The sequence below is a fragment of the Cyclopterus lumpus genome, chromosome 20 (genome assembly GCF_009769545.1).
Source record: "Cyclopterus lumpus isolate fCycLum1 chromosome 20, fCycLum1.pri, whole genome shotgun sequence".
NCBI classification, from domain to species: domain Eukaryota; kingdom Metazoa; phylum Chordata; class Actinopteri; order Perciformes; family Cyclopteridae; genus Cyclopterus; species Cyclopterus lumpus.
The window spans coordinates 14,356,421-14,382,749 of NC_046985.1; the positions used below are offsets into that span (position 1 = coordinate 14,356,421).

At 41.4% G+C, this 26,329-nt stretch overlaps 1 protein-coding gene across 1 annotated transcript in view; it reads right to left on the minus strand.

Moving 5' to 3' along the window:
* Nucleotides 1-18,473: 18,473 nt before the first annotated feature.
* The window catches only part of LOC117749381 (retinal-specific phospholipid-transporting ATPase ABCA4-like), a 36,997-nt gene continuing 29,141 nt past the window's right edge, over nucleotides 18,474-26,329 (minus strand). Inside the window, exons 31-48 of the mRNA XM_034559852.1 lie at nucleotides 26,195-26,227; nucleotides 25,879-25,984; nucleotides 25,674-25,748; nucleotides 25,352-25,521; nucleotides 25,027-25,204; nucleotides 24,793-24,908; nucleotides 24,041-24,188; nucleotides 23,830-23,953; nucleotides 23,359-23,488; nucleotides 23,059-23,179; nucleotides 22,879-22,941; nucleotides 22,675-22,781; nucleotides 22,414-22,555; nucleotides 21,825-21,959; nucleotides 21,590-21,693; nucleotides 21,417-21,509; nucleotides 21,020-21,269; nucleotides 18,474-19,747 (exon numbers count right to left, since the gene is read on the minus strand). Coding sequence (XP_034415743.1) covers nucleotides 19,628-19,747; nucleotides 21,020-21,269; nucleotides 21,417-21,509; nucleotides 21,590-21,693; nucleotides 21,825-21,959; nucleotides 22,414-22,555; nucleotides 22,675-22,781; nucleotides 22,879-22,941; nucleotides 23,059-23,179; nucleotides 23,359-23,488; nucleotides 23,830-23,953; nucleotides 24,041-24,188; nucleotides 24,793-24,908; nucleotides 25,027-25,204; nucleotides 25,352-25,521; nucleotides 25,674-25,748; nucleotides 25,879-25,984; nucleotides 26,195-26,227 — 2,215 coding nt within the window. The 3' untranslated portion in view covers nucleotides 18,474-19,627. The remainder of the gene's footprint in view (nucleotides 19,748-21,019; nucleotides 21,270-21,416; nucleotides 21,510-21,589; nucleotides 21,694-21,824; nucleotides 21,960-22,413; nucleotides 22,556-22,674; nucleotides 22,782-22,878; nucleotides 22,942-23,058; nucleotides 23,180-23,358; nucleotides 23,489-23,829; nucleotides 23,954-24,040; nucleotides 24,189-24,792; nucleotides 24,909-25,026; nucleotides 25,205-25,351; nucleotides 25,522-25,673; nucleotides 25,749-25,878; nucleotides 25,985-26,194; nucleotides 26,228-26,329) is intronic.

Genomic DNA, 26,329 nt, shown 5'->3' on the forward strand with positions numbered 1-26,329 from the left:
CATTAGGAACTACTTGAGATATGTTTGAGTGAGAGGAAGTTAAGTTCTGCTACTTGGTGCAGTTTTGGAGAAAGTTATTTAATAGTGAATTTTTTATTATAAACATACAATTGAATTTCAATTTGCCATTAAAGAAAAGTTACAAAAACCGTTGGGTATGCTGTCAATTATCATTTGAAAGAAAGAAAATTTGAATCTGCAAAAATCTGAATTTGGCAAAAGAATTGCAATCGGCAAATCTCTAATATCAAACAAAGAGAATACACCCTTTTAAACCTTGCCATCTTTCTCCGAATATGTCTTTTCCATTACCCCCATCAACTACTTAATAATGACCAGTTTGCTCATTACAGGATGCCTTAAGCTTTTTTCTCTTTTTGTTTTCTTTGTGGCACCACTTTCCCCGAAGGAGGACCGAATGCAGCAAAGGTGTCCCTTTGGAGGTACTGACATTGATGAGGGGAAACGAGACTGAGAGGAAGACTTTTGATAGAAGACTGAAGAAACCACAGAAATAAGCTAATACTACGGGACTTAGCGATGTGGTTTAGGACTTTAAAGCATTAACTACTGTTTAAAAAGCCAGCTGAAAGTATAAATACAACCACCAAGGTGCACCCACCTGTAGTGTGTGTGCTAAGTATGTACTGTGATGCCTTTCTCGATATACATAATTATTTTGTAGCTGTGCTCCTGCCATGTCTTGTACATGGTAACTACTGCAGGACAATAGTTCCAAGATATATACCGAAATGACAAGTGTTATGACAAATACATATATTCTCTTTCACACAATACCTGTCTCTCATGGCTGGGTTCCTCAGATCATCAATGAGAGGGATGATCCGCTTGAACTGGATGATGTTGTTTTGGGAGGAATCTACAATTTCCCACTCCTTATCCTGGAATCAGACACAGACCAGGTCCTCACTACTGTGTAATGTAAATGTGAGAGCAGCTGAGGGGGAAGCCATAGTATTAGCTGTCCATGTAAAATATATATAACTGTGACTCACTGTAGCACGGCGCCAACATCTTCAGCTATTTAAAAAGTGCTGTGTGATGGAACTGACCTTTAGTTCTCTCTGGAGTTTGTGGAGTTTGTTTAACAAGTCCTGTGCCGTGAGGCCCATGCTCTCCGTCTGCAGCGTAGGAAGTTGACCGACCTTCCAGATGTTCCAGTTGGCATTCCACTCCTGCGTGATCTCCCAGACCTGCCGCAGGTGGTCTATGTCCTGTACAAAACATATGGACACAAACAAACATATGAACAAACAAAAGTGCAATCATAAATTTAGTCTTGCATCACTGAGACAAGTCTAACATTTGCAACAAAAACTATTTCTTTTGGAATTTATTGAGGCATTCTGGGTTTGAATTCCCTAATATGATATACTATCAAGTGCATGTAATGTTTACAAACTGCTTGCTTCATTCACACAGACAACCACAGTTCCAACAACCCTCTCTGCTTTATGTTGGCGCTTGTGGCCCATGAGCCCAGTGCTGTGTCAGACCTTCTCCAGCGTCCGGATGCTTTTGGAAGAGGTCTGCTCTGTTTCCAAGTAGCCCAGCCCGAGAAAGATGGCGTTCTTTTCCTCTTTTAGAGCCTCCAGTTGACTGCGATAGCCCGCTAAATTGTTTAAGGCCAACTCACTGCTCAGTGTGCTGTCAAATGGACCTAGATATGCATGAAAAAAAGCATAGTTATAGACAAACACACCACAGGCATACGTCCACACACTAAGATTGTCGAAACTGTCCAAAAATACATTTGTTCTTTAAAAACACATTGGAACTGTCGGCGGCACTGTTTTAAGATGAACTTCTTGTCAGATGCCCTGTTTCTATTTAATAGCGCCCTGTCTGCAATGGACGAGGAACAGCTGATTGGTGACGTTGAAATAAGGAGTAAAATCTATAAAACATAATTTCACTACAAAAACCTAAATACATAAAACAATTGTAAAAATTGTTTTCTTCCAACACACTTGGGCGGTATACGCCTTGAGAAACTAGAAATTTGTTAACCATTAGAACATGAACCAATATTTATTCACAAGGTATCTATTGGTAATACTGTATATCTGTCATGATCTTGGTGTTAGTTTCCTTTTGTTTCTTTGCCTGTTTGACTCCTGCTTTTGTGCACCTGTGTCATGTCTCGTCCCGTCTCCTAAGTTATGTTTCTTTATTTTGGTCATTGTCCATATTTCCTGTTTTATTTTGTGTTACTTACCTCTCCTCTCGTTTCAGATAACTTCCCTTCCGACCTTGTGTGTTTTCCCCCCACTGTGATTGTCTGCCCCGCCCCTGATTGATTCCACCTGTGTCTAATCACCTACACCTCCCCAGCGTATTTAAACCCTGTGTTTCCCTGTCTCTGGCCCCTTTTGTCTTAGTCCTTTGTGTCTTATCCTTTTGAAAACCGACCTATTTGTTAGGTGTCTGCTCGAAATAACATACCCAAACTAAAAAAGGGTGTATCTCAGCAACCACAAAGGCTATTTGAATAATGTTGGTGTTATAATAAAGACAACCCATGTGTGCTTTTGTTCAGATGTGTAAATATTAGTATATTTGTTACTGGTTAAGAGTAAATAAAGATGAAAGACAGCAAAAGTTGAATTTTCAGGTTCGCCTAGAAAACAAAAAAGCACTTTCAGGATGATTATCTCTTGGAAGGATGCAGACAAAGGTTTAAACTGACTCAGATCATAGCACACTATGTGAACAGTCTCTCTGCAAAGTTTGACTTTGAAAAAGTAAAGCAGAAAGTTAGAGAGGTTTTAGTACAGATTAATTAGGCAAAATGGGCATTTGGGCACCATCTGTGCAATTTAAATTTTCTCATGTACAAAACCATATATTTCACTTGTATATTACTTATGGTGTTCAATACATCAAATACAGCAGTCTTAGTTGATTAGAAGAAGAAAAATGAATTTTTTCAAAAAAAAGCCAAAGATAAGCAACATTTGTGACCGTAAGGCGCTAAAGCGATTAATGTTGCTCTGTTCTTTGGCTCATATCTCGGTGATGCTTTGGTGCAGAAGGATTTTCTAAAGATGTTCAGAATCTGTGTTGAATCCTCTTGCTCTTTGCTATCTGGCTTTTTCTGATAACACCGAGCTACAGGTTGCTAGTTCCGAAAACGTGCTTAGTGGGCTGACTCCTGACAAAATTCTGATTATGATATTTTAGTAATTCTTTCAGTTGGTGTTTGAGTGGAAATGGCTTACTGATTCTTGTTTCTTCCCCTCAACCACGTTTTTGCCTCTTACCTGTCTCTTTTGTCTCTTCAGAATTTTTTTATGTATTAACCATTATTTTAGATTGAATATAATAAAAAACAATGGGAAGATGATACTACAAAAGGGAAACAGGAGCCAAAAGGAGTGGGAAAGGGACAGAGGAGATGGAGAGGAGTGAGAGATGATGATGCGGCAGGAAATGGTGTCTCTTCCTGTTAGGAACATCCCTTTTAATGTGCAAAGGTGTGGCTGTGGAGTCAGCAATCATCAGAGGGCAAGAATGGATTCAATGCAGGCTATTGGTTCTAAAGAGGCCTCTTATAGATCAGTAATGGCTCATGGAAACTGAGAAGGACAACACTAACGTGTGCGCACCATGGTGATAATGTATATACGTGTGTGAAAGAGAGCGTGAGAAAGGGAGGGCGTGACCTGTGATGTTGAACTCCTCCAGCATGGTCTTGATCTTCTTAATGACCTCAGGAATCATGCTGTCCCTAAACTTCTCCTTCGTTTTCTGCAGCATGATGTCACAGTTAATCACCACCTGCTGGAACCACACCCACTCCCCGTTCAGCACCTCACGCATATCCTGCACCTGTTGGTGAACCAAAAAACAAAACAGTGTTTGTTGTACGTGTAGAAATATACAGTACCCTAACCTGACCCGACAGATGGTTTGTGACAAATAACCATCCGAGAAGCCATCACTTGAAACTGTTTGGAAAAGGGCACACACTTCTAAAAGATATACTCGGCAGGTGATTGGATGAAATCATCTGTTAATCAAACTCTTGCCGATGCCAGTAGGGAGAAGAGCGAAAAACATCACAACAGCAATAAAAGGCACAGGGGGGCAAACACAACGGTGAAGTCACTGTTATACAGTATACAGCTTATACACAAACACACATACATTCCTGTATCATTTACGCTGGATATGTGTATACTGTATATTTGTTTATACACGAGCGAGGTGCTTACAGCCTCTTCCACTTGGACCTCATATTTGTCCAGGATAGCAAACTGGTCATGGATGAGAGGAATCTGAGCCTCTGTCTTGGCCAAATCGCCCTGGAGGGTCACCAAGAGCTTCGTGCTCTCACCAAGCTCTGCCAGTGTCTGGGGAGGTTGCCTCAGCCTACACACACACACACACACACACACACACACAAACAAAACCTTTAGCATGCTATTTCAAATCTTTAGCTGATCAAAATGTGCTCCCTTTCCTTTCTTCCGTTCATCTTCATCTTCCCTCAAAGCCCACCTGTTGCCATTGTCTTGCAGATAGCCATGGAGTTCTTTTAGCTGGGTGCTAGCCATGTGGCTGAGCAGCTGAGTGAACTTGGTTTGCCACGCAGTGCAGAGCTGTGCTAAGGAGGACTTGATTGGTGAACAGTCCAGTGTGACAAACCAGATGTTCAATACCGTCTCTTCCTGTTGAACGCTGTAGGCTTTCTCCGTGTACCTGGAGGACATGACACACAAGAGGGAGATTAATGAGTCTGTGTTGCTTCAACTTGTAACGAATGTCAAAATGAAACAAAAACGTGCACTTGGGAAATGGAATCTGATAAAACACGCATTAGAGGATAGGTCTGTAGAATGTGAACTGTAAAAAAGAATCAGCTGCCGGGAACAACAGCTGTTGTCAAAAGGTTCAGAAACTTTTTATGCGAGTCAATTGAAGAATGATGTGAGTATTTTAATGCACAGTGCCTGTGTATATCTGCATCAAAAGTAGTGACTGGTGGGTTTAGTCTCCGGTAGCCTTCTATAAAGGAGTCCTGGTTGCTCTGCCAGATATCCCTGTATTTATCCCAGGTCTTCAGGTAGGTCTGCAGGAGGCCGGCATTGGATGTCATCCCTGCAGCAACCGCAGCCTGAATCTTCCTTATCTCCTCGTCTTGCTCTGAAGGATCAAAGAGGACCAGGGTGACAGAGGGGACAGTCAGATAGACTTGGTAGAAGTATACATACACATACAACTGCTTAGTAATCACTGTAATTGTGTAACTGTATGTTTACATGAGGTCTGCATTTGATCAGCACCCAATAAAAACAGATTGGATGTGCACAATTGTACTTGCTAAATAAAAATGTAAAAACATAAATACATATAAAGTTCTTACCTATGTTCATGTGTATGGGATTCCCCTGTGACTGCTTGCAGGACAGAATTTCTGGCAGTCGCTTAAATTCGGAGATGGTGTTGATGAGCTGAGGCGTAATGTTCACAATCTGAGCAAGCTTTCCGAGTGGCGGGGAGAACTCGACCTGTTAAAACAGACCCTCACTTTTACCCAAGATATACAATTGCCAGTTAATTAAACTGAACTATTGCCGTGTGTGTGTGTGTTTTAAAGCATACAGTCACACCATAACCATGTAGCAAAGCCTCACAGCAATAGTACAGTGAATAAGATGTGTCAACGTGAGCATGGCAGGTGTACCTGTGTGTGAATTTATTGTCACGATCAAAGGTAGTAATTTGTTCAACTCATTGATCGCTGCATGTTTGCATATGTTCGTGTGTGTGTGTTCTATACTGTTGATCAGGACATGTAGCTATTCTCCTGTGCTATCATACTGTAAAGCAGCTATTCACACCCACTGGTGGGCCTTAGAGTTCTCAGATAGTGACAAATGGTTAGATTAAATATATTTGTTTTTGATCATTTACAAAGCTAGTAAATTGACTCAAGAATTCACATAGCAAAAAAAAACTCAAAATACATAATTTCAATGACCATTTCAATCAACATTTGAATATCACCATGCCAATCTCAATGTATCATCAGGTAAGGACAAACATGGTTTGCAACTGTTAGCAAGCTAAAGTTCCAGCTAATGCAATGCAGTGGCAGTATTTGGAATTTTTCTTATTAAGCACAGTGAAAGCTCCAATGTGTGTGGTGAGAAAATATGACCATGAATACATTAAATGTCAGCACATAGAAACACATCCTAACATATATGGCCAAATATTATACTCATAATCACATGACCCAATTGGATTAAGATGGATGGATGGTACCTTTGGTGTGGTTTGGGGGGTTGCCTGGCGTAGTGCTACCAGGACTTTGAACAAGGGATTGGGCGATGTCTTATTGTCTCCATTGATGGCCCTGGATAGCTTCTCCACGGAGCGCTTGATGTTGCTCCTAAGAGCTTGCTCTACCAAGTGGTCCACTTTCTCTGTGTAGGTCACCCAGTGCTCCTGGACCTTAAACACCATGAAAAATAACACCCATGACATGGTTGTGGACATGTGAGCTGACCTGTCATCACATAAAAATACAAAAGATTTAATAAATCTGTCTCTCAATAAGAAAGGAAAGAGATCCCCACTAAGAGATACAGCTGCAGATTACAATGATTGCTGTAGTACATCCTTGAGGGAATTTGAAAATATGGTGTTTTTTACTAGCTTAAGGCAGAATGAATACGATTTGTTGATTGCAGTTTGTAAACACAACATTTAAAGGTTGCCCCTCCTCCACGGCTCAACAACACCAGAAGTTCATGCTCATGCCCCCTGATAAGAAGTTACTGATTCTGCAAGCCTTATATCCTCAGGTAGGTCGTTCCAAAGTCGAGGGGCTCTGATGGCAAAAGCACGGTCACCCTTTGATTTAAGCCTTGACTTTGGAGCGGCCAGAAGGGCCAGAAGGGTCCCACCGGAGGATCTAAGGCTGCGAGCTGGCTCATATGGGGCTAACATTTTAATGATGTAGCTTGGGGCCAGACCCAGGCGTGCTTTAAAAGTGAGCAGCAAAATCTTAAAATCAATTCTAAAACGAACAGGGAGCCAGTGGAGAGAGGCCAGGACTGGAGTCATGTGATGCCGTCTGTTAGAACCAGTCAGAAGCCGAGCTGCTGCATTCTGGACTAGTTGGAGGCGGGAGATGGATTTTTGATTTATGCCGGAAATGAAGGAGTTGCAGTAGAGTCGAGAGAAAATGAGTGCATGAATGACTTTTTCCATGTCTGAGCGTGACAATATGGGTTTGATTTTTGAGATTATTCTTAATTGAAATAAGCAGGACTGGACAATTGTTTTGATCTGTTATTCAACATTTTAGTCAAACATTGCACCCACATTTCTGGCAACAGGTTTTAAATAAGCAGCCAGGGGACCAAGTTGACTCTTGATGAGACTGGTGTTATTGTTTTGGGAACTGAATAATATGACTTCTGATTTGGAGTCTCAGCGGAAGGCACAAACCTCCAGTCCATCATTAGAGAAGGTGTTGTGGATGCGGGTCATAATGTGAACAATATTCTGGTGGGCTGAGCGCAGTATCTGGAGATGGCTCAGCTGGTGAGTCTTCTGGTCATCCTCGAACTCCAGGTTCCTAATAATTGCAACAGGAGAAACACCCATAATGCCACCAAGAAAGGAAACAAAAACCACATGTCCACTGAGTAAAAGAAGAAATGAATTAGAAGAATATAGTGAATATATTATTAATTAAGAACCATGTCATAGGAAGTGAATTAAAACATGTTAAATAATATCTGAACACTTTATATTCGTTATTTTTTCTATTTACTGTGTACAATGAATATGTAATCAAACATCTCTTGGTACCTGTATACAGTCTTTCCATCCAATTTAATCAGCAATGTTTCACTGATTTGGCAACAGAGGGTGGAGATAGATTGTTTGGATGCTTTGTAACCATCAACCATCTGCTGGACCTGGAGTGGATGAAAAGGAGAGAAAAGCGGCTCCTCAGTACAATGTGGTTCGCTTACTATACCAGGAATTGGTTCCAGATGTCTTGAGGACACTATTAGTCACTTCTGTCCTGTTCTCTAGAACTTATTGCCCGACAAAGTAAGATCTGTCAAAAATGGTTCCATGTTCAGAAGTCCACTGAAAAACACTTTTGCCAAACAAATTCATGGGATTTAATCCACACACTGAAACCAAACTCTCCATTCACCCACTTCTTGTTATCTGTCCCCATGCCCATATCAGAAAGGGAACTTTGTGTAACAACCTTGTTAACATGCAGGAGACAGTCACAGATGAAGATGTTAGCAGCTCCTTTAGAAGACCACAGGACCTTGGACAGCCCTGGCTGAATCTTCTTATCCATGAGCCGAATTCGCTCCCGGAAGATACCCAACTCATCGGGAGACAGCATTCCAATAATCCTGATTCACACACCCATATATACAGTACACACACACACACACGCACACACACACACACACACACACACAAACAGGTGAGAAAGGCATTAAGTAATATGTATGTGTTTTGAGTACTTCTGGAGTGGGCCAAAAGAAAAACACTGTTGAGAGTTTGTTTTGAGTTTTTAAATACTTGATCTCATTTTAAATACCATGTGAAGTCCTATGTTACCAGTTAACATTAATCAAATATTGCTATGCTTGACAGAAAAAGGTTTGACATGGCTTTGTGATAAAACACACATCAGTGTTTGTAGAAGAAGCACAGTCAGATGTTTACCATATAACCATACACACAGGCGTGCGTGTGTGTGTGTGTGTGTCAGACCTGTTGTAGTCCCTGACCAGCGGCAGTACTTTCTGACGCAGGCCTCTAATGTCGTCCCTGTCCTTGGAAATGTCAGACACACACTGGGGGATCTCATACTTTAGTCGATCCCAGTAGTCGATCTCCGAAAAAATGTTCATCAGGTTGCTGGACAAGAAAACACATTAAAGAAAAACACACAACATAAATGATGACCACATGCATGCGTCATGCATCATGCATTTGTGTAGAACTGTGTAGTTTATGAATAATATATTGTGTAAGAGCATATCTTTGTATCCAGCTGAGTGTGTATTTGTACATCCTGTCGGGGCATTGGCTCAAGTTTGTGTGTGTGACAAGTACACAGAAAACACAATGTAAGACTGTGTGAATCTGCACTTTAATGGGAATGCCTTGAGTCATCTTGTGTGCAAGTCTTGATTATGTCACTCACTTATCAAAGTTGATGTCGAGCATGGCGGTGCTGTCCTTGTGGCGCACCATGAGCGGCTGCTCCAGTTTCTTGAGGCACTGTCCATCCAGCTTCTGGTTCCAATCGCTGAAGCTCTTCCTCTCCAACTCATCCATAACCTGAACCATCTGGCTGTAGGTGAAGAACACCTGCTTGCGGTTGGATGACTCGGGTAGGAAGCGAGCCTTCTGAAGCACCTGTCAGGGAAGGAGATAGGATAAGTGAAGAAGACGTCAAGGACGGAGCTCCAGAAGGTGGGTTCAGGGAAGATCATGAATGCCATCTGTTTACATTCAATATGTGGTTTTTACTTTGCTTTATGTCACTGTGTAGTGATGGACTCACCTCCATGGGTCTCGCTAAGCGACGTTTGAGGGCCCTCAACCAGTGGGCCTGGCCTGCAAACTGGGGCATGTGGTCAGAAAGAGACCTCATCCCGCGGTTCAGCTCTTTGTTGACCATTTTGAGCTCCTTGTCAACGATGTTTATCACTTGCTCCACCTTCTCTTCTGTGGTGCGCCTAATGGCCTGTGAAGGAGAAGATTGGACAAAAGTGAATGAATTCCATGATAGTGAGAGAAGACAGAAAACAAATGTTAAGCAGAATACAGGGAGCAACAAACTGTTTAATTCAGAAATGCAGTAATGCATCATTGAGTGGTGTGAAAGCAAATTTCAGACTTGAGTGTGTGTGTGTGTGTTCGTGTGTGTGTGTTTTGCGAGAAAGACACCTCTCGAGAACAGATCGGCTTGAAACGGAACAGAAGCCGAACTCCTTCCTCCACTTGGTACACCGTTTTAAACACTGAATTGATCAGGTTCACCATCATCATTTCCAAATCCTTCACAACTGCACAAAACCTGCATACACACACACACACACACACACAAAAACATATCCACACATGAAAACATATACGTGTGATGATCAGCTGATATATACATTAGAAGCACTCAGAAATTCTGTTCATTCTGTAATAAACTTTTTTAGTGTGGTAATTTCCAGGCTCAAAACAAACATGTTCACAGGGTCGGGGTTTGTGGGAAGTGGCGCACCCATCTACCAGGCCCGGTTTCGTGCTTACGCAACAGCTATAAATGAGATCCCTGTACTGGTCCAGTTTGCAAACTTATTCAAAAAGAAAAGTGTTGGAAAAGTTTTTTGGTGTTAAATACAACTTTAAATCAGTTCTGGAATTGTTTTGAATATACAAATCAGACAAGTTTTTAAAATCTTTTTAGGAAAAATTCATGATTGTGTTAATCAGTAGTAGAATAAATAATAAATTAGTTGATACATTATTCAACTGATCACCAAAAAAAATCAAGATATTAATTGATGAACAAAAAATACCTTAATTGTCGATTAGATGGTAATTGTAAAACAATTTAGAAATATATATCCCGTTCTAGTAATTATATATTATTATACAAAAGGTATACATTATATTATATTATATACACTTAATTTAACCCGGACAGACGTGATGGCTAAAACAGGTTTCCACTGTACTAGCAAATCTCCAAACCCTACTTTGTATTTACTTGTTTGTGTTTTTTTTTTTCTCTCCTACTAATAAAGTATCAGCCTCTCTTCCATCTTCCATCAAACTTCTCCTAGCTTCACCCAGTTTGAGAAAACAGCAAAATTGCAAAAAATGTGATTGTCATGCCCACTTGTGGTTACAATCCGAGACTTTGCTTGCGTTTGCTTTACTTTTATATCTAGTCTCAGTTTGAATGTGTTAAAGAGCAATAGACCTACTGGTTGAATTTATTGCGCCATAAGGTGTTCTTGACATCAAGGATGTCTTTGTCAAGAAAGTGCAGGTTCTTTAGGCAACGGTGGAATTTGCTTTCTATCTCCAGGAGGCAGCGGGTGAACTCGGGTGCCTGGCAGCTGCCGAAGACTGTGATGGCTCGTTGCTGACCGTCCTCCCAACGGGCAAACTGATTCTGGCAATCGCATACCTGAGACAAAACCAGAGGGAATAAATATCCCAAATAACAAACAATACATCCTGTATCAAGACATAAGAGAAAACATTTTTTTCTTTCTTCTTTATACTTTACGTGTACGTGGGTTATTGTCTGTGCATGTATGAGTGAGGGGAAATTCACCTCCAGCAGCTCTTCGAATCTCTGGATGGAAGAATCAACCAGTACAAAAAACCTGCTTTGGTCCAGGACCCAGCCTTTTTGAGAATACCTGATGTAAAAAACAGAGGGGGTAGGGGCGGGGGAGGGGGAGAGTCTCAAAAATAAATGAAGAATGAAATGAGCAGTATATGAGTATTTTAGAACATTTTGCCCAACTTTACCTGAATTCAACATCAATTGAATGTGACACTATACCCATATAAATCAGTGAATTGTAATGTTTGAAATCAAACATGCCCAGATGACAGCGTGTTGTGTCCCTACACAGGTGAGATTTATCCTACTTGTGGTGAAGCTGTGAGGCGTGCTGGTAAATGTTCTTCCACTCCTGGCAGCAATGGATACAGTCGTTGAGGTTCTGCTTGCTGGATAACACATAGCCCTGAAAGATCCCGTCCAGAGAGATGCTTTGGAAGCAGAGGCGGCTGATCTCATTACCCATCTGCAAGGCAGGAGAAAACAAACACTATTATAAACAAAAGGTTTATAATGTTGTTCCCCTTCTCTTATGGTATTAGCTGGAATCACAGACTGGATAAAATATGTACATATTCTCCTTTAGGTCAGCCATTGGTTTCTACAAATGGGCAAAGAGGTGGATAATAGCTTATCTGTTAATGTTGCTCCTCTGAATTACCTGAGGAATACATGATTGCTTGTGTAAAAGACGTTGAAGTAGCATATCAAAATAATCCACAAAAAAGCAGTCAGGATGTGCAGCCGCATGCTGCACATACGCAGAGAGACAGAGGGGGTTAATAAAATAAACCTGGTGTGAGTACACCTCCCCCAATCACTCTGATGCAGTAAAATACAGGAACCTTGCAGAAGAGACCAGCGATCCTCTCGTTGGTGTTGTAGTGGGGGGAGTTGTCCCAGATGATGCGAATGAGACTGACAATGTGTCGCAACTTTGGAGCGAATTCTCTGGGCTTTAGCCCGGCCAACTCTTCCAATGGCTCCTTCAGTATGGACAGGAAGGTCATGTTTGATTTGGCCTGCACAGAACATTCCTGAGCAACACAGAGGAAAGAAGATAATATGAATGCATATTATTATTATTATCAGTTTGCTTCAGTCATGGCAACAAAAGATCTCATGTCAACATTGTCCCACTTTTTAGCTCGTAATGTTGCTGCAGTAATGAGCGCCACCAGTAAGAAGCCCTCTAGACTTGAGACTCCTGGTACCTGTATTTCCTGAGCCAGTTTGCAGAAGTTCTGTAGATAGCGAGACTTGGCGAGCAGCAGAATCTTCTGGATGTGGCTGACCTCGGGCTTTTGCAGATGCTGGCTGATGTTCGACAGCTTTGCAGAGCGACTCTTCCAGAAGTCAATCTCCTGCAGCGGGCCGCAGTTTTCCCTCATCTTCATTATTGCTTGGGTACTCAGGAGCTGCTTGACCTGATCCGTCCAGTGGATAAGAACAACTAAAACCAGGAGGAACAATTGAGTGGAAGAAAAGAGAAAATGGTGGTAAGGTGAAATGAAGCGTGGTCGACAGATGGAAGGAAGCAGAGAAGGCCAGGAGTTTGAATGATGTCAAAACCACTAAGTATGACGAAAGAAATATTGGAAAAAAACAATTAACAAATTGGACTGATGCAGGTGAGGGGTTATGAGCCCAGTGCCTCATTATATAAAACCTCAAAAGAGTCTGAGACACAAAGCCAATGTTTTTTTTAAATCAGAAATGAACAAACCGTCTGATGTGCCCTTCTAGACACAGACACCCACAGAGATGGAAAGAGAGAGAAAGGCACCACACCCACCATTTCATACATACACATATAAATAGAGCTTACTCTCCATTCTCTGTATCAGTTTTTTGTCTTTGCTGGCCACCTCAGGTGTGCACTGTAGGGCTTCCATTGGGATGTATAGAACTGTCTGGCCCAACTTCTCATACACAGCATCTGTTCGAGAACAACAATTTGGTAAAATATTACACTGCAGCACACGTGGCTCGGTGAAAATGTCAGCAAGTTATGTTGCCCATCCTGTGCACAACTGCATGTGATTTCTACCGCACCATCCTGGCATAGAGTGCAAGATGTATACCAGGGGTAAAGAAGGACTCCACTTTAATGCATATGCCGTACCACCATTTGCAGTCACAGATGAGCTTCACTGTTACTGAATCAAATAGTCTTGCTACACAGAGGGATTTGGTGGTCTAGAAATGTGTAAAATGCCTTTGATTCTTGGTGGATTGCCTAATAGTTGTATTAAAAAAAGGAATTCTATCATCTCATCTTTGGGAAATACAACATTTCCCTTCTAGATGTACAGTCTTTATCAAATACTGGAGCTGAGTGAAACATTGTTATGAGAGTGAGGGACGTCTAAAACGCTTCAAAAGCACTGGCGGTGTAGACTGCTCTTGAGTAAATGTATTGTATATAGGAGATCTCTAAAGAGTCAAAGTCAAATCAGAGGGAGTAAGGCAAAGATAACAACCTTACAGTGGTCCAGAGTTGTTTTTAGAACTACTACCATGTGTGGTGTGGTTTGATAGTGAATTGTCTCCCTCGCTTTTCCTCTGAGGTACCCACCTGTGAGGCTGTAAAGAAAGCAGTGCATCTGGTTGGTATAGTCATCCTTGATGTTCTTCTCCATGTCGGTGCTTAGGGCAATTGCGGGGGCGTGCAGACAGGTCATTTCCCAAAGCAGATTTTGGATGGGGTTGCCCCGCACCGTGCCAAACAGCACGACTTCATCAAACGTGTCCGCTGCGATTATGGCTCCTGGTATGCGGTTAAAATAGGTCTGCTGCTCCACAACCTGCACCCATTAAATAATTATTTAGGCGTGGTGGTAATGAGGAGAGATGAAAAATACAGGGAGGGAATCGGATTTTAAACAAAACTAACAGTGGCTCTCAAACGTATTCCTGTCAAGGACCACTAAAGCATGAAGGTTAAAGGGGAAGGAAGCGCTTCACCTGTGAGGGCATGGAGAACTCCACCCGCAGCCTGTCCTGAGTGTCCAAGTAGGCCACCATGGTTGTGATGGATGTGTCTTTAATAAATTGATCCAAAGCCCGTTCATTCTCATCCGACAATAACTCTTCGAGTAAACCAGTAAGTCTCAATAAACGGATAAACGTCTTTTATGGAAAGAGATGAAAGAAGGGGGCCGAGGAGAAAAGTGGGGAGGGAAAGAGACAGGGGGGTTATTTAGTAGGATAATGTCTGTCACAGAGATAGATGAAAAAAATGACACATTATAATCAATGGCCGAGCGTTACCTGACGAGTGGTGTTTAAATCTTCCTCATCCATTTCTTTTGAAGCTCTCACCTCAAAGCTTTCTTCTTTCTCTGTGTTTACCAAAGCATGCAGGATGATTTTAAGCATAGGGAGACAAACACACTGACACACTGAAATGCACAATAAATAGTGAAATACACAATATACAGTGAAAAGCACAATTTACATGAGAACTGTAAATTAAGTGAAAATGTATCATGTTGTACTTTAACGTAAACTGTTCTTTGCGGTTAAAAAAGATTAACTTATGACGACATAGTGACCACCCTGCCAGGGCCGTTTCTCAATTAAAGTATGCTGAGTACAGACTTGTGTTCTTTTGGAGTCCGGGAGGACGGTCTTTCTGCAATTGGAACAGCAGCGAACTTGATGACGTCACCACCATTTATAAAAAGCGCCAGTATTATTATAGTAAGTCAATTATCGTATTTTATATATATATATATGAACCATTATGCTGTTGGTATATATGCGGTTGGTATATATATATATATATATATCTGATCCATTATCATATATATATATATATATATATATATATATATATATATATATATAAGATGGAAAATTGCGATTGCGGTTGCGGTTGGTCATTTAAAAAAGTTCTCGGCGGCCACACTGACCACATATTTAATGATTAAACTAATAACTTCTCGCCTGAAAACATCCTAAAATTACATTTCGTGACTCAACAACAGTAGTATTTAGCAAATTTCAACTTACAGTTGTGTGCTTTTTTCGCGGTCATTTTCCCCGTCGCTGGTGCGAAATGCATTGTGGGATATTGGCTGTCCAAAGTACGCACACGTCTCCTCTGATGCATCCTTTGGAAACTGGGCGGATCAAGTCACATCCGGGCATTTTGACCGTACTTTGGGAGAAGCGAACTTTTGAATCGGAACAGTACTTGGGCCGCGACTGATGACGTTTTACAAGTCCACGAGAACACATTTACGGACAAGAACGCATATTGAGAAACGGCCGCCTGACGTCACATTGTTTATCTTTATTTCGTAGCAATTTCCATAACACTTATTTACAAACTACCGTTGTATGACCAGTCTTTGTGTCCAGATTGAGGAACGTTACCGTAAGAGGGGACATAAAGTGGCTAACTGAGTTTAAAACTATATTAGCTTAGCCGGCTAGCAAGTGAACTTTATCAAGCATAGCCGCTAAGTCCTCCCGAGCTGAAATAAGTTGCCGGACAACGACAACAGGGCAACTATTTACTCTAACTTGTTACATGTACATGTTTCATGAAGTCATTAATTACGATACGTTACTCTTTCTCTGTGAGGTTCCTTCATTCAGTCTGATCTGTGGTATTGAGTGTGCGCGTCTCCATGGAAACGTTTTGTTGCCTCAGTAACCCTGGATCGGGAGTTGAGTTAACGCGAGACTTTCTGTGCGTTCGCGGGAGTTCGTATTCGTGAGTGACAGTCCGGGACGGAGACGCTTCAAGTTCTCCCCAGCCTCTATCCTCCTCTGCTGCTCTTGTCTCCTCTCCTCCTTCTCCTGGGCTCTTGTTGCTCGCTCGCCCCCTTCCTCTCCTTGCCTGCCTGTCTGTCCGCCTCTACCTTCTCCTTGGTGCGGGGTTTTCTTGCAGCGCTTGGTGTGTGACAAGTCGTTCTGGTCGTTGGGGACACAAAGCAGAAGTGTAGGAGCTATTTATTTGGTGTTAGTATTTAGTTATGTTATTCACAAGTAGTATTGTTGAACTATTCCAGATGGTTTCTTATTTAGGTTAGATGTTTTGATGTATTCGGATAGCTTTTTCTTTTGATAGTTTTTTGTTTAGTTTATTCTTTGTTGTTGTCAAAGTATACTTACTCTTTTGGTTGTTCATTAATTGGGTAATGCTTTGGGCACCTGGGATTATATGTAGGCGTAGGCAGGTACAGGACCAGCATGCACCTGGGCATGCGTCAGTGCAGGAGAGGCAGCATGAGGAGGTCCTTTGTTCTTTTGTTTGTTTGCTTGTTTTGTTTTGTTAAATAAATTATGAGAAAACAACAAACTCATGGTGCGTCAGTTGCCATTCAATTTATGTTTGCTTTTTGATGTATCGGACAACTGGTCACTACAATTACTATATGGCCATCCAGTGCATGAGCTAACAGTTTTAACTGTACATGTTTCAGTTGTGTTCATGGAACATTTCAGATACATGTTGTTTTGGGTAGTTTAGTAACTAGGAAATAGCTTCCTGTAAGGATGTATCAATGTGTGTGTGTATATAGGGGAAATGGCGCTTTGTTCTTGATATCAATGCCACGTTCATCAAGTTGTATTTTTATTTAGCAAGACGGATTCAACTTAGCCTCGCTCAGCAGAATGAGGACAACATTGCAGCATCAAGTCTGTAAATCACTCTCCTGTCGTAAAACCTGCCCAAAAGCTAAATAAAAAGCAACAGTGCCCCCTGCTGGACACAAGTCAGGATGAACACCACACTAGTCTCAGAACACAAGACTTACAAGTTTCATAACATTTTCAGGAATATCTGATCGTTTCATGACTTTACTGCCTCAAAGCTGCATCTCCATAGTTTTATGGTTTTAAAAGACGTTTCAGCCTTGGAACAGGCCAAAAAAGAATTTTCCAAAGAATACAAAGTTCCTTGATTTTCTTCAAGAAAGTGTCTCCGAACACAAGACTTACAAGTTTCATGACATTTTCAGAAAACCTTGTGGTTTTATCACTTTACTGCCCAAAAATTACATTTACTTCTTTTTATGGTCTGAAACGACTTTTTAGCCTGTACAGAGGCCAAAAGGGGATTTTCATAAAGAATACATAGTTCCTTGATTTTCTTCAAAAAAGTGTCTCAGAACACAAGACTTACATTTTCATGAATACCTGATGGTTTTATGACTTTACTGCCTCAAAGCTGCATCACCATATTTTGATGGTCTTAAAAGACATTTCAGCCTTGGAACAAGCCACAAATGAATTTTCCTAAAGAATACAAAGTTCCTTGATTTTCAACCTGCACTGAAACAGGCTCTGGCCCGTTGATGGCTGCCGAATCTGGGCCGAATCTGACATTATAGAAATGGGCCTATTCTGGCTGGGACATGGCAGCCGGGTTTATCGGCAACCAGCACTGAAAAAGGCTCTGGCCCTTTGATGGCTGCCGAATCTGGCATTATAGAAACGGGCCTATTCTTGCTGGGACATGGCAGCCGGGCTTATCGGTCAGTCAGTTGCTGGTGCTTCTCTGCCCACCTGACAGCTGAGCTGTCCATCAACCCGCTCATATAACTGTCACATGCATGCTCTTGTGATGGTTCCTGTTTGTTGGGCTATCTCACTTATCTATAGCGCCCTCTACAGAAACTCAAACTTTTACCTACAGAAAGTCAAAAGCAAAAGAGGTCACAGCCTTCATGATATTGGATATATCTTCACTGCTGCCATAGAATAGTTTGTGTTAACATTACACATTATTTGTTTTGTTTATATTTTCAGGACTTGATTTAAGGTTGAAAATGGCACCTCAGGATCTTAGCAACCCTTATTTAAAGTGAATAGTTATCATTGCAAGCTGGCTCATTAACCTACAGGTTGTGCCACTTCTTTTTAATGATGAATGCTTACAGCACTGATAAACTTTTCCGGTTAAGTGAAAGAAATAAAACGTACTCCAGCTCATAATAAAGTGCCTGTCCAAGCAAAGTAGCAGACTTGAATTAAAAATGTCATGGCATCCATTTGAGAGTGCAACATCACTTCAACGCTTTCAGGAGGTAAGCTGCTAAAGCAGACATTTAATTATGCAATTTAGCTTCTCCACTGTACATCTCAGATTGTGTTCTTCAGAGAAAAGGAAACTATACTACAGAAGTGTAACATCTGTCATGAATGTGTAGAGGGCTTATCAAATGCTCAGCGATTGCTGTTGTTCTCCAGCCCTGTCTAATCTCAGGTTTTATTAAACTGTCAAAGACTGTTTTGTACAAATGTGAATAATCTCGAGCTATTTTCCTGTAAAACAAATCAAACAGAGTGTCTGAGGGAAAGGCCCAGATCTTACAGAAAATACGTACTTCATTTGACATGATGCCCCTCTCAGAAACGTCACTTTTGTGAGTTTCTCTAATGACACCATGGGTGCTGGTGGAATGCAGACAGTTTACCAAAGTTGAACGTGTGTAATTAAGCGCAAAGACATTGGTGGCAAGAAAATATCACACAATATAAAAATTATTCCATAGCAGCAAGCGGACTTTGTAAAAATCATTAGTTGTATTGCACTAGCAGAACATCGTCGTATAAGAATTATGAAGCTTTAGGTAAAGCTGCCTCAATTAAGTGCTGCGGCTATGCTTTTCAGAGTGCTTATTACACATATCTACAGAAGGCAAAAAAGGATTATCTTGCTTGGCATCTGAAGCAAAAAATACATAATTCACATTCCCATTAAAACCCGATATATAACTTTTTTTGACATGTCATCAATCAAAGTCATGGTGCTGCTCATAAATCTCAAGCCGTTTCATTTAGTCTGCAAGGCCTACAAGGTGAGCAGAACGTGGAACATATAGCAGGTACATAAATGCTCCACACTTTCCAAATTCAAAGCCCACTAACCCCATTTACTGGAAAAGCAAAGTATTGCCACGTGTCGGATCATCGGTCAAACAGGACACGTGTCATGTCCCATTTACAGGGCTGCCTCATTCACAGACTGCATTTCAGATCTTAACACCGCACAGTAGATCCACAAAGACCCCTTCCAAAGGAAAAGCGATTCATCTTCTGTGTTCCCCAAACTGATCATGCACCAGTCGCTTGACTCTAGGCAGGACCTCATGATGACAGAGAATCCTCTACTTAACTTTTAGTCCTTGAAGCACACATACATAGGGCGCATTCTTTAGACACAGCGGCTTCTAAGAGGAAATGAAAACCAAAGAAAGTCTTCCAATTGTGCTCAGTGAGATAAGTTCACTTCTCCAAAGACTTGAAGGGCGTGGCTTCAATATATCGCTGTGCTCCGGCAGCTTTTGGATGCAACGCAATGATGTCGTCCTCTCTTGACTGTTGCTTGGCGAAATTCACAAAAACCTACAAGTAAGTACATAGAAACATTAGGATCAAGTCATACTACAATATTGTTATGATATACCATATTATACCATGCTTTTTTTAATGGTACTAAATACTATGACTTTTTAATTACATTTTATGACACAGTAAACGGGACTAATACCATTTTGGGGGCTTTGAAGCTTCAGTGAGAAATATTCAAAGATATTCAAAGCCTTTGTTTATTTTATTAGTTTGACTTCACAGTGACCTTTGACCAACAAAATTGAGTCAGTTCATCCTTGAGTCCAGGTGGATGTCAACCGACCGAAATTTACCCACACTACTCCGCTCCTCCGCGACCTTCACTGGTTACCGGTGGCCGCTCGCATCCGCTTCAAAACATTGGTACTTGCGTACCGTGCTGCGAACAGATCGGGTCCGGTCTACATCCAGGACATGGTCAAACCGTACACCCCAGCCCGTTCACTTCGCTCGGCTTCTGCCAATCTGCTTGTAGCTCCTTCACTTCGAGCTAAATCACGACTGTTTGCTGTGCTGGCTCCTCATTGGTGGAACGAGCTCCCCATTGACATCAGGACAGCAGAAAGTCTCTACATCTTCCGTCGCAAACTAAAAACACATCTTTTTCGACTATACCTTGAATAGGTAGCACTTAAATGCCGTAGTAGCACTTAAATGTCCCTTACCGATAGCACTTTAGTAGCACTTAAATGGCACTTACGGATAGTACTTTGTAGTTTGACTTTATTGAAGAAATTGTACTTGCTTGATTCTTGTTGTTCTGAGTTTGGACTCACGGTTTAATGCACTTATTGTAAGTCGCTTTGGATAAAAGCGTCAGCTAAATGACATGTAATGTAATGTAATGAAGAAGTTCCACCCAGGCGTTTCTCAGATAGCGTGTTTACACCAGAAGAGCGGCCGGACGACCCGAAAACATAATGCCTCCAGCCACGCCTGTCGCCGACGTAGCAAGATCAGTTTGAACTAAGTTGGCAGATGACGCATATTGAGACATTTTCCATATCTATCAAATAAAAGAGCGAATCAAAAAGCAAAGATATGAAATATAATGCAATCCTCTGTGAGGCTGTATTTCGGCACAGAAGTGTTTCAGCTAAATGCGTAGAGCCAATTCGGAGCTAAAAGTAAAGAAATAGTGAATTATTCACAATTTGACTGCTTTTAAACTGAGCCATCTGATCCTCCTGAAAGAAACATGAAATGAATCAATGTAAACCCTTGTTAAATTCCCATGATGTAATTTGTTTTCCTATACTCATTTACCTGGTCAAGAGTGGTCTGTGACACCGAGTAGTCCTCTATCTTGAGCTCGTCTTTGTTAGCCAGGACCATTTGAAAGATCCTCCCCAGGGAGGAGGAGGAGATCTTGTACTGTAGAGTGTTGCAGTGTTTCTCACTCTGGATGCAGCCGGGGAAGGTGCTCTCCATGAAGGCTTCGGCAGCGTTCAGATCTGGAGCACACCCGGGCTTGGCTGCCCTGATCTTCATGGTCACCACGTAGCCATCACCAAACCTACGTTAACATTGATGCGAGACAAAAGAAAAATAATCAAAGATTGCCAGTTACGTAGAATGCTAATACGATTGAATTTATGTTTAATTGTTGCATGAATGTTACAGAAATTTGATACGTGATATGGGACGAGGTAAAATCACTTACTTGTACTTAAGATGCTGAATGGTTCCCAAACACTTGAAGGATCCATTAACCATAATTGCTAAGCGGGTACATAGTGCCTCACATTCCTCCATACTGTAAAGACAGATGGCAAAATTATAGCTCATGAATATGCATGCTCACACAAAACCAAACACCCACAGCAGATCGTTTACCTGTGTGAGGTGAGGACCACAGCTCGTCTATCCTGGATAACGCTCATGATGGAGTTCCACAGGAAGCGTCTGGAGAGAGGGTCCATACCTGTCGTGGGCTCATCCTAATACACAGCAATAGTAACAACAAAACATTAACATACTCACAGAAACATCGAGCATCTTGTCACCTATCCCCGTTTCCCATCCTAAACCTCTCATCCAAACCAAGCACTGTGATAAGCGAGCGCCTCACCAGCAGCACCAGTGCAGGGCAGCCTATCATGGCGATGGCTGTGGAGAGTTTCCTCTTGTTGCCTCCACTGTAGGTCCCAACGCTTTGGCCTGCATACTCTGATAGACCCAGCTTCTGGATAGCCCACTCTGCAACCTGAGCATGAGGAGGATACTGTCAGTGCCTGTTGCGTTCTTTAAACAACAGTATTACATTATAACTAGCTGATTATAATGGCTGGTTGCTGGTATCTCTTCTCTGTCCAAATGCTGGCATTATTGAAATTATATTTGCTGCTTTAATGCCCCACTACGCTCCTCTCTTTATCAGAATGGCTCATTTTGTCTTAATGCTCACAGTGAAAGGGTGTGCTACTCTACTCCTCTTGCAATGCAAATTGAAATATCACCTCTTTCAGTCTTTTTATTAACATAATCACAAGGGGTGCCCAATGGTTAATAAGTTAGGCTCATGGACTGTGTTGATTTAAAAAAAAAAAAAAACATTATATATATATATACAATGTACATTCATCACATTTATCATTCCTCTGTACAACTGTTAGGTCCAGTTTAAAACATTTTATTTGCTGGCAAAAGCTGCATCTCACCCGGCTGATCTCCAACTCAGGAACTCCACGGAGGCGGGCATAGAGGTGCAGATGTTCTCTACCTGTCAGCAGGTCATCTACAGCATCAAACTGTGGGCAGTATCCCATGTTCTGGTGGACGTCCAGGATGTTGGATAAAATGCTGAAGATTTAGGGGAAAACACTTGCTTTAAACAAAGAGAATGCTGATTACAAGCCTCAAAATGTCTATTAAATTACATATTTGTTAGTTGCTATTTGTAAAAACAATAGGTTACTAACCTGTGACCAGCAACTGAGGCCTCTCCTGAGGTGACATCAATGTCTCCAGTCAACATTTTAAATGTTGTGGTCTTCCCTGCTCCATTCACCCCCAGTAGACCAAAGCACTGCAGAGGGTTAAGAGAGAAAACATGACAGATGAACAATCAAGTGACCAGAAAGCTTCCCCAGTGGAGTAAATTCCATCAGTTTAATCACACAAACCTCTCCGGGTGATACTGCAACACAGATTCGGTCTACTGCAGGGATGATTGTTCCTGTGTATGTCTAGCAAGGCGAGACGAAAACAAAAATTGAAGTATATTTTGGATTATAAAATCTTTTTTTGATCATCAATTTTAGCAAATCAATTTTAGCCCTTGGTCCAAAAGAAAAATGTCTCACCTTGGACAGGTCTCGTATGCGTAAAATGTCATTTGTTTTTTCACTCCTATCGAGTCGCTCTCTTTCCTCTGCCACATCTACATCTTCTCCCAAAATAAGAGGCTTTGGGCGATCTGATATCCTGCCAACAGACAAATTGAAATTCAGTCAATCAACTTCTAGTCATTCTATGCAGCAGTCACATGACATTTAGAATGTGTTATCTGTGAATTTTATTAGACACATTGATATTTTTCAAGAGCAATTACTTAAATACATCTGGCAAATTGAGTTTCTTAATGCAAGCACTACTACACTTACCAGTGATCCATGAAGAAGCGATACTGGAACAAAATGTTAAGGATGGAATAGACAAATCCCTCAACAGCCATGCAGAATAAGTTCTTCCCAATAAAGTCCCAGTTATAGGGGTCTGGACTGTAGTCTTCACCTGATGAAACATATAGCATATACCTTTCAGTCACGCTTTCAAACTTCAAGTCACAATGGAATCTTAGAATAGTTCATCTTGAATATATGTGACAGTCAAATGGGTGATTGTAATTGTATTGCAATAATTCATATTTAGTCCTTTCACCGTTACCAAACCTGTTGCGGAGCGTTTGGTGCAACAGTGGAGTCTTGAGTGTGTTACAAACTCTGCAGTTGGCTTGGGCCTTGATGGCACATGGATAAGCAATCAGATTTCTGATGCAGTCAGTGACCGAACATTCATCTGGAGTGTTGAGATGATGGCGGACAGTTGGAGGCTGTTCTTTGAGGTGTACTTACCAAAGCGAGTGTAGATATCAGTCACAGCTTGGTTCATGGCCATATCAATGAGACCTCGACCCAGGCAGTAATGGGGGAAGATGAGCAGCACAGACTTTAACAGCTGGTTGAACTTGTACAGAGCCTAGACAGAAATCAAAATTAGGATGATATGGTGATATGGAAGATGCATGGGGGATGGGGTTTACAGAGTCAAGCCCTGTGGTCTTACTGTGGTGCCCTCAAAAAGGTCCAGGATGAAGGTGACGGCACTACTGTTAATGCCAATGAAGAGGTTGATGCATGACAAAGAGACGTACGCTGTGCTGGGCACACTGAATATGAAGGACATGGGGTACATCATGGGTGTCACAGACCATCTAAAAGAGAAAGAGATTTTTTTTTTTTTATGTCAGTTAAGCATGATGATAAAATACCAGACACCACTGATTCACTACACAATGATATACGAGAAAAACAGCTCTGTGAATTACTGTAAAAAACAAACAAACACAGGGTGCACATTTTGTAATATGTATACATATGCATGTGCAGTAAAAGAGTCTAGATTTTATAGCTAATATTTCGACTGGGCTGGGTGTGTCAGTAGCTAGCATCAGCTATGGAGTAAACTTGACCCACAGGAGTGTAACAACAATCCAATGATGACAGTAGCTCACATGGCTGGATAATGAAAAGGATCTTCTAAGGGAGGCATCTGAAAATGCACCAGTGGCATGACTGATCAAGCCAGCCAAACAGCTGTATATTGTGGGATCAGAGAGAAAAAGGGTAATAAATGACTTCTTTGTAAAAAATCAGCCAGTTCAAGCATTCGCCTTTAAATTAAATGGAAATGGAAAGTTCTTTTGTTCTTGAATTTGTCAATATTTCAAAATAGAACATACTCAGTAAATCCTTTGTTGATAGAAAAAGATAGAATAAATGCAGTTAATGACAAAATGAGAAGAAAAAAGAACCTACCCATAGAGCATAAGTAGAGAAATAAGTGGCTGGAGGTTGGTTGGAGAGGTGTAGCACTTCTTATCAAAAAATATGAATATTTCCACCACCATTGCTGCACTGATGGAGTAATTCAACTGGAGAAACAACAATAAAAACAATGTCCACAAAGAGCAGAAAGCCTATTGACATGAGTTTTCTTTACCTTGGTTGTTCTTATAAACATCATTAGTTCATGGAATAGGGTCACTGTACCATGTCCCAGAGAAAGTTGGCCATCCAGTAGACCAATGGACTGACACCACTGACAAACTGCAGGTGTTTGGCCTGGGTGACCCTCTCCTGAATCAAATAGAGGACAAAGCTGGCTGGAACGAACGACATGGCAAAGATGACACAGATGGCCACCACAGCATCCACTGAGGTGGTCAGGCTGGGGAAAGGACAGAGAAAAATAACTTGTAGCTGTTCTAGTGTCACAACCTGGTACCGCTTCTTATTAGAAACTCCTTGCAAACTTCGTGTAATGTTTCAGACTTTGAAATGTGATTGGACACATGTCCAGCCATTGGTCACTCACACAGTGATCTCAGAGAGCTGCTCTTTGGTGAGGTTAAGAGGGTGGTTGATGGCAGTGATTCCATATTCGTCCAAGTTGGCTCCCTTGGGCAGGTTTGCACGAAGGATGGCGTTGTTGGCCACGTTCATGAAAGAAACCATGGCATGCCAGCCCTTATTGTTGTACCACACCTAGGGAAAGTTTAAATAAATGTATCATGTTTATAACGTAGATACGGCATCTATTAACTACAGCATTTGCTTTTGAGAAAAGCATGGACAGTCCATTAACTGATCACAGTGATGAAGGTTTCATTCTGATGATGAGGCTTTATTGGACTGACCTTGACACTGTCTTGAGTCTCCATGTACTTGAGGAATGTCCCTATGTCCTTCAGTGTTTGTTTGGAGCAATTGCCCTGCAACCAAAAATTGAAGGCCCAATTACAAAAAGAAATCACAGAAAAGCCAGGTGATGAACACACAGAGGTCAGGATAAAAGTGCACAAAGTATAAGCCTACGTATCATTTTGTATTTTAGACCCATACCCCAGTAACATTGAACAGTCGTCCCAGCTGTGCTGCTAGATCCTGGATGGTCTTTGGCTGCACCTCTAAAACAGGAAGCTGTCCTCCCACTGATATACCTCCATACCTGGACATCACAGGGAAAATCCTGCTTACATCTACAGCGCTTAACTGTAACTACGCCTACTCAAGCCCAAAGTTGTACCAGACCATAACAACCACTGGAGGGAGAAGTGCACCATGTAATATAAAATATATAAAAGTACTTATAAGATAGTGCTATTTGGACCTAACTGTAATCAGACAATAAAACAGTTAGATAAAAATGGAAAATTACCTTTGTTCGTTCACCCAATATTTGCTCTTCAAGCTGAAACATTTCAAATTTAGAAAAATACATTAAATACGAAAATGAACACTTTTGTACTTTTACATTAACAATACTCTACATTTGTTGTTACATGTACACATC